At 34.4% G+C, this 12,780-nt stretch overlaps 1 protein-coding gene across 1 annotated transcript in view; it reads right to left on the minus strand.

Annotated features, from left to right (window-relative positions):
* Positions 1-12,780, minus strand: part of MDGA2 (MAM domain containing glycosylphosphatidylinositol anchor 2) — a 707,950-nt gene that overhangs the window by 325,739 nt on the left and 369,431 nt on the right. The window contains exon 7 of the mRNA XM_043986356.1: positions 1,814-2,143. Within this exon, the coding sequence (XP_043842291.1) occupies positions 1,814-2,143 (330 nt within the window). The remainder of the gene's footprint in view (positions 1-1,813; positions 2,144-12,780) is intronic.

The raw sequence follows: 12,780 nt of genomic DNA on the forward strand, positions 1-12,780 counted from the left end.
TACAGACACAAATTCAGACCTGCACATGCCTTCCCTTTTTATTAGTACTAATAAATAAAATCATATAACCTTTAACTTTTCTCATGTCCTATTTTTCTTTGGTAATTTCAACTTCCAAATATTATGTCTAATGAGTATCTCAATCAGTTCAGTTTTTGTTTGGTCCTATCCATTTTCTTTAAAATATAGTCATATTTGACATGTAGACAAAGAACTCTACAGACAAGAACTGTAGAAAACTCTTCCTTTGGGCAAAATTAGATGTTATTCTCTAATACATTCATGTAACATCCTATGGAGAACTGTGAAGCAATAGCTTTCTTTCAGATCTCTAAAATGGTCAATTCTGGGAATCATGAATTCCTGTCATTAACTTGGCAAAAATTGACTTCAACATTTGAAAACAATTTAGGTGGAAAAAAGCTATTTTATTTCAAAAGCAGATCTTTGCATAATACACACCTGTGTGTGTATACATACATACTCTGGATCTTCATTTTTATTTTCTTTCACTCATTAAAAAGTGGAACAAGTTTTAGAAATAAAGTTCTACGTGTTAACATGTTTGATTAGTTTAAAGAGGGAACTAATAATCCTTAGAGAGGAAAGTAGTTTAGTGTGCATTGTAAATAGGAATTATAAGGAGGAAGTGTACTACAGTGGAAAAATCACTAACTCTATAGCTGGAATATGTGGATTCAAATTCCACCCCTGATAAATACTGTGGGGACTTGCTCAAATCCCTTAAACTCTCTCAATCTCAATTTCTTCAATTGTAGAATGACGGTGAGACTAGGTGTCTTTAGGTTCAACATAACTTTAGATCTATGAACCAAAGGCACAAGATCTTAGATTCAATATCAACGCCAATTATGGACAAGAAAATATACATTCAAGTTGATTTTTTGCCTGCAGAGTGAAAACTCAGTATAACCAAGACAAAGAATAAGCTTCTTGAAGTACTTTAGTGAACTCTCCCTCTGAATCTTTTTTAAAAAATCTTCAATGCAAAAATCACTAGGAATAAATGGAAATTAATAATAAATGCATCCTCTAGGGTATAACTGACCTTCATAGGTCAATTGTGAATGCTTTTATCCCAAGCTAGCATGGTATTCCACACTTTCATGATCTCATTTAAGCTAGCACAAAAATAGATGACAATCTGTTATTAAAATAAATATTAAGAATAGCTCTGCCTTTAATCCAATTCAAAATTTAATATTTCTAACCCTCATTTTAAGGAAAATTTTTACCATCTTTCAAAAAATCATATTTACATATTCCCAAATGTTTTTTAATTGATGAAGAAAAATTAGTTTTTTTTATATTTCAAAATCATAGAACCTCAGGATAGACTATCTCAGTTCTTTCTAATTTTCCTTAATATATTAATCTATTTGAATGTTTAAAACAATTTTATTGTAGTCTATTTTAAATAACTTTCAAGTATTGAATTAATATGCTAAAAGCTAATATGACATCTGTATTTGTGATGCATATGTTAAAAACATGTTATTCTAAAGATTTTTTCTAATGTAGTATGTATTACTCAGACATAAAATCTTATTTAAAAAATCTTCCCTGATATTAAACAACTTTCTTGGGGAAATAAATAAATAATCAATATCAGATTTCTTACTGGAATTAGGGAAGGGATGGAAAGAGGGAAAGAATTTAGACCTCAAAATTTTTTCAAATGTCAAAAAATGTTTTACATGTCTTTAGAGAAAAAAATTATTTTTTAAAAGTTACATCTACTAAGCAAAGAACCGTTCTCATATATGGACATCTTTGTCATGTAATATCTTACCTGTGCTGCTGGATATGTTAACATCAATACTTATATCAGATATGCCTCCTCCTTTTAGGGATGCTACACATGTATATGTTCCAAAGTCAGTGAATTTCAAATCAATGATGTCCAAGTTTGTCGTTCCAGGGGAAACATCAGGATCAGTCTGTGTTATAACCATCCGCTCAGAACTTCTTAAGGGGCGTCCATTTTTAAACCAACTAAACGTTAACTCCTCAGAGGGAATAGCTTCTACTTGGCAAGATATTTTCACTTCACGTCCAATCTGGATGGTGTCATCTTTGTGATAAGGATCCGGTGTAATCCAAAATCGTCCTTTTTTTAATGCTAAAACAAAAATTTTCAAAAAACAAAACAACTAGGTTATTCAGCTACTGTCTACTTTTCAATTTACAAAATGAAGATCATCAAAAGTTATCTGTATTCTTTGTAAATCCAATATTTATATTAAATGGTTTTCTGTGATTGAAATACTTATGAAATTAGCAATACAACTAAAATAGAACTTAAAGACTTTGTTTTCAAACTTTGTTCACTAATGTTTTGAGGTTGGATAACTATTTAAACTCAATGAAATCCCAAAAAGCTAAAAAGCTTTTTTTGTAAAATATTATTCAATTTACCTATAATCTTTTAATGTTTTCTAATCTACGCCTACAGGATGTCTAATAAGTGATTGGGTAAATATTAAACAAACATATACAGTTAGAGATAACTGAGATAACACTGCCCTAGAGTGGAATTGGGCTGGAAAAAAGAAACATCTAATCAAAATTGATCTTGTTGGACATTCAAAAATGAGATCTCTAGCTGAAATGATTGCTAACTGCTGTGTAGATGGTCAAAACTTTTGCCTGCTGGAAAAGGTGACTATAATACTGTGGCAAAAAGGTAGTATACATGTCTAAATGTGAAAAAAAAAATTCTTCCAGGGCTAGCTGTTAAAATATTTTGGTCAGTGTCATCCCAAGTTACCCAGAACCAGCAAAGGTAAGTGCCAGAAGTGTGGAGGGAGGAACTATATACTATCAGTTTATTAAATATAAATATCTTTTGTAGCTAGATTGCAACTGAGGATATCTTTATTGAATAGAACACCAGACAATATAATCCTGGACTTCCTTGGCCCTTTTGAAAAAATTTTAGGCCATCTTAGAACTAGTTTCTAAGGACATTTCATAATATTGTTATTGTTTATTTTATCTGTTTTTCTTGCTTGGCATTTAGAAAGGGAAAGTTAGAACATGGTTCAAAAATTGTAATCAAATGTCAGTACAACAGGCTTTAATAACTACAGGAAACTTGCTAATTATTGATGACTCTGAGATGTTGTCTTGACCTAAGTATTTGTCTTTTTCTATGTTTAGATATCATTTCTATTTCAATAAACTTTTTTATTATGAAATGAGATATCTCCACAGAACAAACATTTTCACCTCAAGTTTTCACTTTGGCTTCCTTTCAAATTAACTTTAGATAATAAAAACTGGAATAGATGTTTGAAATAATTACTATATAAACATTACGTGTATAGATTGTTGAATAAGAGTATGGTGGTAGACAAAGATTAAAGTTTAAATAGAAACACTGAAAGAAAAATAATTTAAATCTAGTATTTTTATATTACTGTTACCTTTTTAGGCATATCAATAGCCAGCTACATATTTAATTCCCCTAGCTAGGCTAGTATTTGATGAAAAAGTACTTCCAGGATAAAGACAAGACACATAATATAATGCTCCAAGTTCACTTATTTGTATTTAATCGGTGAATTAATCCATTGCATATAGGAAAATCCTTTGTGCTAGAAATGTCATTGATAGGCTACTGTAAACATATTATATAATATAGAGTCCTTTGCACATACAAAGAAAATTTCCTAATTTCAAATGGAAATTAACTTTTACAACAAGAATCAAACCATGAAAGTATAAGACATTCTTTAAGTACAGATTTACAACTGTACTTACATATAATGATGGTGCAGGGAATAGAGCACTGGGCATCTTCATGAATTCAAATCTGGCCTAAGACACTTACTTAGCTATGTGACTCCAGGCATAGTACTTAACCCTATTTGCCTCAGATCTTCATCTGTAAAATGAGCTACTGAAGGAAATATCAAAGCTCTCTAGTATCTTTGCCAAAAAAAAATCCAAATGAGGTCATGAAGAGTCAAAAATATAGGAGCACCTAGGTGGCAACCAGTTAAAGAATCTATTGCAATTTAATTCAATAAACATTTATTAAGTGCCTACTTTATATTCAGGGAAGCTAGGTGGCACAATAGAAAGAGCTCTGGGCCTGGAGTCAGGAAGGATCTGAGTTCAAAACCAACTTTAAACATTTACTAGCTGTGTGACCCTGGGCAAGTCACTTAATGCTGTTTCCCTAGTTTCCTCATCTTTGCCAAGAAACTCCAAATGGGATCATAGTCAGAAATGACTGAAATTACTGAAAAAACAACAGATTTACAAAATGCTTTGTTAGCTCAGTGGCATTTTAAATAAAATACTTCCTTTTCATTTGCTTAGTTAATTTTTACTTTTTTACTTTATTTTAAGAACTTTTAAAAATTATATTGGTACTTAATATGAATTATGTAATCAGGCAATTTTCAAAGCACTGTGTTCTTTAAATTTTCATTTTATATTAATTTTAAAAGCCTCATTATGATTATCACAAAATACCCAAAGATAGTATAATAATCTGAAAAGTATAATACCAGAGGTAGTGTAGGCAGTGTTGTGTTATGGTTAGGAAAACAAAACAAAACTGGATATGGAATCAAAGGTTCAAATTCTAGGTTAATACCTTTGTTAATTTGGACATGTTATTTAATTTCTCTAGGCCTGTTTCCCAATAGATAAAATGAGAGGGTTTGGATTAAAGTAGGGTCCCTTTTAACTGTGCATCTGTGATCATTTCATTTAAATATAGAAAATCAACACACAGTTAAAGTCAACAGGAAGCCATTGTTTTTCTACTTTACTCTCACTATGCTATGTTTTGTAGGATATATAAATAGAATAGAAAACAAGTTTTAATTTAATTGGGAAGACAGTAGTTACAGTCTTTAAAAAACAGAGAACCATGCAAAACAAAATATAATAAAATTATATAGTGGTTGTCATAAACCCCAGATGTTATATAAACATAATTTTCAAATATAGGACTTTAAATCTATAATAGTAAAAAAAGAGAAAAGGTTACCATTTATGATTGCATTACCATTATAATTGCATTATATAAGGCAATCCAATATAATTTTTATCCAAAAAATATAGCGTTATCTTATAGATGAGGCAGCAAATAATGTAACACCTTTTCCAGAGATTGGCAAGAGCTAAGAGTCAGAGTAGACAAAGCACAGTTGCTTTGGTCCCAGCTGCTTCCAGCTCATGGTGATTTTTGAGATGGTGACATAACTCCGCCCCACCCCACTATCCTAGGTGGGGAGGAAGATCCTCACTTCAGTGGGAGCAAGAAACTGAAGGAGGGGCAGAAGCTGGAGAGATGAAATCAGAGGACCTGCAGTGAAGAATAGACAGGATGGTACCAATGATTAAAGTATTTAAAAATATAAAAGACTGCTTTGACTGCATCACAAAATTTTGTTATTTTGTCTCATTCTCATCATATTTAATGAAATTATCAATGGTTTCTTTGATACATTTTAAACCTATTCATTCCTTAGGATTAAGTGATACAATTTCCAACTTTCTTTAATCCTTTCTTGACTGGTGCTTAATAGAATATAATTTTTATTAAATAAAGGTAAATAAAATATGTGTTTATATTTCTGCATTTCTACATTTGTTTGTGAAGATTTTATGCTAGAAGATGCCAGAATAGCTGAAAGATATGTAAACTGCTTTCTATTCTCATTTAGTAACCACAATAGGTTTATAATATCTACTTTTCCTTAATTCTATTCAGGTCTTTAGGTAATCTCTTGCTTATTTTGGTTGGACTAATCGTTTGAATGGGGAAAAAAGCAACTTTTATAATTTTACTGTTGAATTATTCATCTAACTCATTTAACTTTTCATTTAAGTATTTAGATATTATGCCATTCAGGGCATACATTATAGTATTGGTATTCACTTTCTATGATACCTTTCAGCAAACTATAGTTTCCCCAATTGTATCTTTTATATCCATTTTTGTTGTTACCCTTTCTAAAATTTTATGCTTCAGCTGAAGCATATAATATTTTCCTCTGATCTCTTATTTAACTATGTGAATTTTTTCTGTGCAATATGTTTCTTAAAAATAATATACTGATATATACTGATATTCCTTTCTGTCTTATAGGTAAGTTCATCCATTCCCATTTAGAGTTAAATCATTAATTGTGTTTTTCTTTCTAGCCTATACTTCCCCCATTCCTTTGTGTCCTATCCACATTTTATAAAAAAGAAGAGTGGTGAAAGAAGAGTGTGTTCAGCAACAGTCCTCTAGGTTTAATGTGATCTGTTTGTGCTCCTCTATCTTTCTTCTCTTTCCCTTGCTCTGAGTCTAATCATAACTTCTTATCTGTTATTCTTTCCTTTAAAACCCTTTTCACAATATACCTGTTGGTTTGTTTAGTCAACTAAAAGTCTCCTATAATCTTCCCTCTCTATTTGTTTCCTATGCTCTTCTTCCCCTTTCCTTCCTGAGTGAACTATATTTCACCCAATCATGTCTATGTGCATTCTTCCTTCCTTTAACCAGTTTAGATGAAAGTATGGTTCAAGTATCATCCATTCAGCACAAACCTTTCTTATAGTTTGTATATTTTCAACTTGTTCATTCTTTATTTTTAATTTTTTTTAATTGTATTTTATTTGCAGGGCTAAGAGGGTTAAATGACTTGCCCAGGGTCATATAGCTAATAAGTGTCAAGTGTCTGAGGCTGGATTTGAACTCAGGTCCTCCTGAATCCAGGGCTAGTTCTTCATCCACTGTGCCACCTAGCTCCCCCCTTCATTTTAATTATAGAATAATTTCCTTTACCTTTTCTCTTTCTTTCCTCTAGGATGTTACTTTCATCTTCCTTTTCCTTTCCTCATTTAAGAGCATTAAAATATAACAAAATCACTTCCAGAACATCTGTCTTACTAGATTCCCTCTTGGACAACTAATAATAGAGTTCTGACAGGACCCAGGTATTATTTCCCAAAATTAAGGTGTAAACAGTTGATCATTATGATTTTTTGAGGCAATTGGAATTAAGTGACTTACTCAGGGTCACCAAGAAAGTAAAAGTTTGAGGCCAAATTTGAACTCTAGTCCTTCTAACTCCAGGGCCAGTGCTCTATACACTGCAGCCCCAGTTGATCATTATTTTTTTTTATGATTAATAACCCATATTTATTTTTTTAATGTTTCTCTTATACCTGTGTTTGTATTATCAAATTTTTGTTCAGTTTGCACCTTTTCATCAGAGGTCACATCATAAACAAAAAGGGAAACATGAGAAGATGGTGGAGGAAAGATATTAGACACACAGAGTTCCTGACACAATCACCCCAAAAAACAGAAATAAAAGAACCCCTGGAGCAGGAAAACCCACAAAAAGATGGGCTGAGATTATTTTCCAGCCAAAGACATATTAAAGGGGGCTGTGCTGGGCTGTGATTAAAGTCCAACCCCTGTGATGGTGCTGACACAGACCCCAGGAACACTGTTCCAGAGGAACTTACCCCCAGCCTCCAAATCAGCTGCAGCACCAGTGTATTCTAGAATTAAGCTTACAGTTGAGTGAGAGAGGTGAACAGACATCAGGGGTGGCATGGAAATACAGAGGTATCTGTAGGACCTAAGGAGGAATTCAGCTATCCCACCCCAGCAGGGAACCAGGAAGAAATCTTGAGTGGCAGGACGCCCAGGTTGGGGAGGGGGCAGGCTCATCAGAGCTAGGAACCACCACAGCACACAAAGATCTGCTGACTTGTTAATTAACAAGTTGTCTTGAGGTTAACCTCAGACCAGAGGAGAGGCCAGGTGAGAGAAAAACCTGACCTTCCTCAAACCAAAACACCTGGGACCTTCTGAAGCTTGGGACAGTATAGCTTGCAAGTAGGACCCTACTGTAACAGAGTGTTAAAAGTCAAGTAAAACATGCCAAGATGAGCAAGCAAAGAAAGTTGAGAATTATCAAAAGTTTCTTTACTGACAAGGAAGATCAAGGTGCATCCTCAGAAGAGGATATCACCCTTATAACCCCTACATCTAAAGCTTCCAAGGAAAATATGAATTGGTCTCAGGCCATGGAAGTGCTCAAAAGGGAATTTTAAGAGAATGTAGGAGAGATATAAGGAAGATTTAGAGAGGTGGAGGAAAGAATGGAAAGAGAAATGAAAGCCATGCAGGAGAGTCATGAGAAAAAAGTCAACAGCTTGAAAAGCCAAATGGAAAAGAAGACATAAAAGCTCTCAGAAGAAAATAATAGCCTAAGAATTAGGACTAAACAAATGGAAGCTAGTGACTTTATGAGAAACCAAGACAACATAAACAAATCCAATTGAATAAAAAAAAATAGAGGGCAATATGGAATATCTCAGCGGAAAAACAGCTGACCTGAAACATAGAGCCAGGAGAGATAATTTGAAAATTACTGGACTACCTGAAAACCATGACCAAAATAAAAGTTTAGACATCGTCTTCCAAGAAATTGTCAGGGGAAACTGCCCTGATATTCTAGGAAAAGAAGGTAAAATAGAAATTGAAAGAATCCACTGATCACCTCCTCAAAGAGATCCCAAAAGGAAAACTTCCAGGAATATTATAGCCAAATTCCAGAGCTCCCAGGTCAAGGAGAAAATATTGCAAGCAGCTAGAAAAAAAGTAATTCAAATACTGTCAAGCTACAGTAAGGATAAAACAAGACCTAGCAGCATCTACATTAAAGGACCAGAGGGCATGGAATATGATATTCCTTAGGGCAAAGGAACTGGGACTATAGCCAAAAAAGCACCTACCTAGCAAAACTGAGTGTAATCTTTCAGAGCAAAAAAATAGGACTTCAATGAAAAAAAGGACTTTCAGGTATTTGTGATGGAAAGACCTGAACTGAATAGAAAATTTGACTTTCATATATAAGACCCTAGAGAAGCATAAAAAGGTAAATAGGAAAAAAGAAATCATGAGGGATATTAAAAGATTAAATTGTTTACATTCCTACATGGGAAGAAAATACTTCGAACTCATAAGAACTTTCTCAGTATTAGGGTAGCTGAAAGGAATATACTTAGAGGACAGAGGTCTGAACTAAATATGAAGGGATGATATCTGTAAAGCATTTATTTTTTGTTTATCCTTGTTTTTTGTGGGGCAGGCAGGGTGGGCTATCTTATGTCTGGGGCTGGATTTGGGCTAAGGGCCTCTAGGGTTGGTGCTTTGTCCATTGTGCCAACTATCTAAGTCATGATGATAACTTTAAAAGAAGGTTGAGGGGTAGGAGGAATGCACAGGGGGAGGGGAGAGGGGAGAGGTGGAATGGGGAGAGGTAGCTCACATGAAGGAAACAAGAAAAAAAGCTTATGGATGGGGAGAGGAAGAGGGGGAAGGAGTAGGGGAGTGAGTGAACCTTACTATCATCAGAATTGGCTCAAAGAGGGAATGACTTACATACTCAAGTGAGTATAGTAATATATTTTGCCCTGAGGGAACATGGGAGGGGAAGGAGATAAGGGTGGAGGGAGAAGAGGGGAAGGAAGGAAGGGCAGATTGGGGGAGGGAGCAGTGAAAAGCAAAACACTTTCAAGGAAGGTGAAGATGTTCTGTATAACTGCACGTGTACAACTTATATTGAATTACTTTATCTCATATGGAGGGTTGAGGAGGCAAGGAGGAAGAAAATTTAGAACACAGAATTAGCTCAAAGACCTTAATCTCATCAGGGTAGGCTCAAGGAGGGAATAACAGACACACCCAATTGGGAGGAGTAATTTATTTAACCCTACAGGAAAGTAGGAGGGGAAGAGGATAAGGAGGGGAGGGTGAAAGAAAGGAGGGAAGAATGGGGGAGGGGGGCAGTCAGAAGCAAAACACTTTTTGAGGAGGAATAGGGTTAAAGAAGATAGAAAATAGAGTAAATATCATGGGAAGGAAATAGGATGGAGGGTAACAGTTATGATGATTGATTATAAAGGCAAAACATATGGTACCTACTTTGCTGGGCTATTGTGAAGAAAATTCTTTGTCAAGTTTAAGGTACTATATAAAGGTTATGGTGAACAAGATGCTATCAGAAAAACCTCAAAAGACCTACAGGAACTAAAGCAGAGTGAAGTGTACTGTATACAAAAGAACAGCAATAGTGTAAGATGATCTGCTGGGAAGTATGGGGTTATTTTCAGCAATTAAATGATCTAATATAACTCTGAAGGACTTATGAAAATTGCAATCCATCTACAAAGAAAGAAGTGATGGTATCTGAAAACAGATTGAAGAATTTATTTTTTGACAGTTCCTTAATATGAAATTTTGTTTTTATCTGTTTTGTCTCACAACCTAGCTGAGGAGATGTTTTACATGACTACTCATGTATAACTTTTTAAAAAAGAGAGAGACAGAGAAACATGAAAAACTCTATCAGATCTATGAAAAAGCTCGTGATGAAATAAGAAATTGAAAGAATTGTAGAAGATAAAATAATTTTATAGCATAAAATGTATGTCTTTGCAAAAACAAATCCAATAAAGCTAATATTAAAAATTGAAACCACTGGGAGGCAATGTTAGCAATAAATTTATCTGATAAAAGTATCATTCCCAAGATATATATGTAACTGATTCATATTTATAAGAAAAGGTCATTCTCCAATTCTCAAGGGAAGAAACTTAGGCTATCTATAGCCATATGTATTTTTTAATTCTCCAAATTAGTACCAGAGAAATTCTCATTAAAGCAACTATGAGAATTCACCCCACAAATGACAAAAAATAAATAAAAAGGAAAATGACAAATGTTTGAATGACTGTGGGAAATTGTGGAATGCCACAACCATTCTGGAAAGCAATTTGAAATTATAAACATAAATTTACTAAGCAGTGTATTACCTTTGACACACTTATGCCTTTCCTAGCTCTATATTCAAAAGAGATCAAATGAAGAAGAAAGATGTTATACATGCAAATCTCTATATAACAACTGTTTTTGATACTAAAATACTGGAAACTAAAAAGCTATTCATCAATTAATTGTCTGTGGCATATGAATGCTATAAAAATAATGCAATAATGTTGATGATTTTTAAAAAAAGACTTAAATAAACTGATACAGGGTTAAGTAAATATAACCAAAGAACAATTTATACTATAATATCAATATAATAAAGTTAATAATTTTAAGGATTTTTATAAATTGATGAAGAATGAGATGACCAGAACCAGAATAACTTATTAAATAATAACACTTTGAAAACAAACAACTTTGAAAGCTATGAGTATTATGGAGTGACTCCTCGGAGCTCTCCTCCAAATCCCTTCAAATACTGCCATAAGACAATACCTAGAGCATCAGAACACACAAAAGGGCAAGGTGTGATTATTTTCTAGCCAAAGATGGCTTAGAGGGTTGGCAGGAGGGGTCTGTTGGGCTTGGGTGGGAATGGAACCCAACTCCAAGGTCAAACAGACACAGATCCAGCTCCAGTCAGGCTGCACCAGAGAAAGAGACCTCCAGAGCCTCTGAATCAGCTGCAGAGACAGCATCTTCTGGAACTAAGTTCACAGTCTGGTGAAAGTGCTGAGTGGTTGGCCAGGGGTCTCTGCTGGCACTGAGGTGGAATTCAGTTGTTTTACCCATGCTGGGAACCAGGAAGCAGCCTTGAGTGGCAGCAGCCCAGGTGAGAGAGGGACACAGGCTTGTTGGAGCTATCAACCCAGCAAAACAAAAATTTTGTTTTCTGGTTGAAGAGCCTGGGGTTATTTCCAGCCAGAGCACAGGCCAGGTGAATGTAGAACATGCCTCTCCTTAAACTATTCCACCTGAGCCCCCCTGAAGCTTGGGACAGTGCAGCCTGGAAGTAGTGCCCCACTTTAAGAAGGAGTTATAAGTCAAGTAAAAGGTGGTTAAGTTGAACAGACAGAGAAAAATGCTGACCATAGAAACTTCTTTAGTGACAAGGAAGATTGAGGTGCACACTCAAAAGGGGATAGAAACATTAGGGCTCCTACAACTAAAGCTTCCAAGAAAAATATGAATTGGTCTCAGGCCATAGAAGCACTTAAAAAGGACGTTGAACATAAAGAAAGAGAGGTAGAGGAAAAAAATGAGAGCGATGCAGGAAAATAATGAGGAAAAAAAGTTGAGCTTGAAAAGCCAAATAGAAAAGCTCTCTGAAGAAAAATATGAATTGGTCTCAGGCCATAGAAGCACTCAAAAAGAACTTTGAAGATAAAGTAATAGAGATAGAACAAAAAAATGGAAAGAGAAATGAGAGTGAGGGAGTAAAGTCATAAGAAAAAAGTCAACAGCTTAAAAAGCCAAATGGAAAAGCTCTCTGAAGAATATAATTGCCTAAGAATTAGGATTGAACAAATGGAAGCTAGTGAGTTTATGAGAAACCAAGATACCATAAATAAATCCAAATCAATAAAAATATAGAGAGCAATGTGAAATATCTTCTTGGAAAAACAGCTGACCTAGAAAATAGATCCAGGAGAGATAATTGGAAAATTATTAGGCTGCCTGAGAACCATGATCAAAACAATAGCTTAGACATCATCTTCCAAGAGATTGCCAGGGAAAATTGCCTTGATATTCTAGAAACAAAGATAAGATAGAAATTGAAAGAATCCACCAATCACCTCCTGAAAGAGATTCCAAAAGGAAAACTTCCAGGAATATTATAGCCAAACTCCAGAGCTCCCAGGTCAAGGAGAATATATTGCAAGCAGCCAGAAAGAAATAATTCAAGTACTGTAGAGCCACAGTCAGGATAGTACAAGATCTAGCAGCTTCTACATTAA

The sequence above is a fragment of the Dromiciops gliroides genome, chromosome 2, assembly GCF_019393635.1.
Source record: "Dromiciops gliroides isolate mDroGli1 chromosome 2, mDroGli1.pri, whole genome shotgun sequence".
NCBI lineage: Eukaryota > Metazoa > Chordata > Mammalia > Microbiotheria > Microbiotheriidae > Dromiciops > Dromiciops gliroides.